Here is a 3345-nt window from a genome sequence, read left to right on the forward strand (position 1 = left end):
TCTGTGTTTGTGTCTGCGTGTGTCTGTGTGTGTGAGTCTGTGTTTGTGTCTGTGTGTGTCTGGGTGTGTGTATATGTACCTGTGTGTATGTGTCTGTGTGTGTCTGTGTGTGTGTGTCTGTGTCTGTATGTGTGTGCATCTCTATGTCTGCATGTGTGTCTGTGTGTGTACCTGTGTGTGTGTGTCTGTGTCGAGTGGGGTGGATGCCATGCAGACAAGGTGGAGTGGGGATGCTGGAGGACTATCCCGGGCCATCAGTATGATTCCCAAAGAGCTGGGTGTGCTGCTCCTGTGGTTCTGAGAAGGGGATGTGTCTTGGCTCAGAGAATTAGGAGGAGGATGGGAAAAGAATCTTCTAGCTGGAAGAAAATATTTAGATATGGAATTTGGATTTTTTTCAAGAGAAGGTTAGGTAAGAGATAAAAAAAATCTCTTTGCCTATTTTTAGAAGCGTCTAAACTGACTGAGCTCTTCACCAGGGCATCATCATGTACCTCCTCTGCCGTGACTGAGGGCAGTGTCCTCCAGCGTATCCGCAGGGAGGGTCACTAGTGGCTGCACCCTGCCTCCTCAGGACACAAATCGCATTGGTCTGGGCCAGTGTTCCCCCACCGTGGGAGATTCTCACAGGCAGCCAAGGTTGAAGAGAAGAATCGGAGCTGAGAGTCTGGTTGTCCCTCCTAGGGTCACATAGACCGTTATAAAAGAAAAGCCAGAAAGGACATTCCTAGAATAGTTGTTGTGTTTATAAAGGGATGGAGTCATGGAAACTTGGGTGCTGCTGGGATGTTCTTCTTTCCCTCTTACGAACATGCAGCTTCTCTTTGGCTGGTGGTGTAGATTGAGCCCCAGATGGGTGATTTCGGACACCCTAACCCTTGTTCATGTCATCCTCCTCCCTGTTTTTAACAGATTCTCCTTTTTACATCTCAAGATGAGAGTAGCTTGAGTGGTCATGTACGGTTGCTAGGAATGGAGCTGCGAGCAGCAGACCCCTCCTCTTTTCAGCAGTGAGACTTGAAAGCACCTCTGGTTGCATCTTCCTTCCCACCTGCTACCAGGAAAGGAGTTCGGAAGAGGGAAAGATTCATTCAGCTGTCCTTCTTCTGGTGCAGTGTGGGATGCGGGGATGAGGAAAGCAGATGCATGGGATATGGGATGTTCAGATGACTGATGGCACTGTCGGTCCTCCAGGAGCTGAGCAGAGAGTAAAGGCTGATACGGCTCCCAGGGTCTCTGCATCCCCTCCAGGCTGCTGGGGAGCAGCTGAGTGCTTGTGGCCCCTGTGGCCTTCTGGCCTAGCAGGGTGGGGCGGGCCCATGATGTGGAAGGACCTGAAAGGCCTCGAGTCCAGGATGGAAGTGAGCCAGTCCACGGTGGACGTTTGTTCATACCAGTGTCTACTGCCCCCCAGCCACCGCATGCCAATCTTCCAGGCCTTAGAGACCAAGGGCAAGCTCCTTCTCTCCCAGGAAGCTCTCCGCCCACTCATGGAAGGACACTCGGTTTAGTTCACGTTCTTTGATGGTTCTTTCCTTCACATTGAATATAACTCCCCAAGGAGATGAGGGCTCCATCTGACAGCTTCCTGGGGTGCGGTGTGGACTGGCTCAGCACTGGGCTTGCAGCTAGCCATGTCTTGGGGACGCCATTAGGATGATGTAACCATGGCCAGGATGCTGGACAGTCCTGGGCTTCATGCCTGTCTTTAGCCTCCCAGCTGTGAGTCTGGGGGCCTCGCCCTTGTCAAGCCTCAGTTCTTCTCTAATGTGTGTGCCATAACCTATGAAGTGCAGAAGTTTCTAGAAGTAGAGGGGATGATGAGTGCATGTGCGTAGTGCTGTGCTGGACACTTGAGTGAGGGTCCAGGTGACATCTCCTGCTGCTGCTGCCAGTATTGCTTGTGCTGTGATCCTACACGCAGTCTTAGCATACCGCAGTCTTAGCATACTGTATGTTCTTAGGGAGGGACCTGGGGAGATTGCCACAGGGAGAGACAACAGAGGGATACGAGACCTCAAAACTCCAGCAGTCTCTTCTAGAGGGGTCTCTAGAGGGTCTGACTCCCAAGCATCAGCCTCAGGACCGGGCAGTCCCGTCGTTTCCTTGAGGGTGCACAGGACGGAGGAGCCACTGGCATCTCCGACCATGGTGAGTGTGTGATCCTTCATCCCTCTCCCCCCCAGGGATTTACTGCTGCGGCTTGCTCAGCGTGCGGAAGAGTGACTGCACCGGCCTCCCACTGTCCATGCTGACCAACCCAGCCACGCCCCCGGCCCGGGGCCAGTACCAAATCAAGATGAAGGGGAACATGTCCTTGATCTGCTGGTACAACAAAGGACATTTCCGCTTCCTGACCAACGCCTACTCCCCGGTGCAGCAGGGTGAGTGCCGGCCGCCATTGGCACAGCAGGGCGCGCTGGGATCGGTTGAGCTTGGCTAAGCCCAGCACTGTGGTGGATGTGGCTTCCGCTGTGGGCTGTGCTGCTCTGGGACCAGACTACCCTCAGTCATTCACCAGCGTCTGGGGCCATGCTCCTAAGTGTGGCGGCTGTGTGGAAGCAGCGGGTAAGCAGCGAGGGAAGAGCTCCCCGTTCGTTGTAAGCTGTTGAACGGTGTCAGGCTGACGGGGTTTGCAGGTGGCTCAAGCAGCCCCTGGAAGCCCCCAGGTTGTACACGGGATGTGATCATGGGCTGCATTTGAATGGCATCTCACTTTATCGTCTGGGATTCTGTGAAAAATCTGTTCTGATGGGAGGGAAAAAATCCATTCTTATCTTTCAAGGTCTTCCTTAGAAGTTAAGCATGTGCGCTGTCTGGTCCGTCTGCTGTTCCCTGATTTCTTCATTGATTTTACTCGGGATTTAAAATCCATTCATAACAAAGGGACTTACTTAGCAGGGAGCCTATGCTTAAAGTAACGTACAGTGAAATCGTCACTAAACCACTGAAAAGAACACTGAAGGGACAAAGGGGCCCTGGCAGAAATGTTCCCGGCCGCGCAGTGCTTGGGGGCAGCCTCCCCTGCCTTTCACGGAGGCTTTCCTCAAGACAAATGACAGCAAATGTGGTAGAAAACAAAGGCCTCTTTCCCCTTCACTAGTAAAGGAACACTGCCAAGGAGCCCAGGTGTTTGTGTGCGGACTTGTGCTCTCACATGTACGTGTGTGTGGAGTGTAAGCTTGCCTGGCATGTTGTGTGTGGTGTGGAGTGTGTATGTGATACACATTTGTGATGTGGGTGTGGTGTGTGTGTATATATTGGTGTGTACCATGGTGTGGAGTGTGTATGTGGTATTGTATGTGTGGTATGGTGGGTGTGGTGTGTGTATATATGGGTGTGTTG

General features: G+C 52.6%; 1 protein-coding gene across 1 annotated transcript in view; it reads left to right on the forward strand.

Annotated features, from left to right (window-relative positions):
- PGBD5 (piggyBac transposable element derived 5) overlaps positions 1-3345 on the forward strand; it is a 106352-nt gene that overhangs the window by 91983 nt on the left and 11024 nt on the right. The window contains exon 5 of the mRNA XM_023191820.2: positions 2187-2384. Within this exon, the coding sequence (XP_023047588.1) occupies positions 2187-2384 (198 nt within the window). The remainder of the gene's footprint in view (positions 1-2186; positions 2385-3345) is intronic.

This window comes from Piliocolobus tephrosceles, chromosome 1 (assembly GCF_002776525.5).
Source record: "Piliocolobus tephrosceles isolate RC106 chromosome 1, ASM277652v3, whole genome shotgun sequence".
NCBI lineage: Eukaryota > Metazoa > Chordata > Mammalia > Primates > Cercopithecidae > Piliocolobus > Piliocolobus tephrosceles.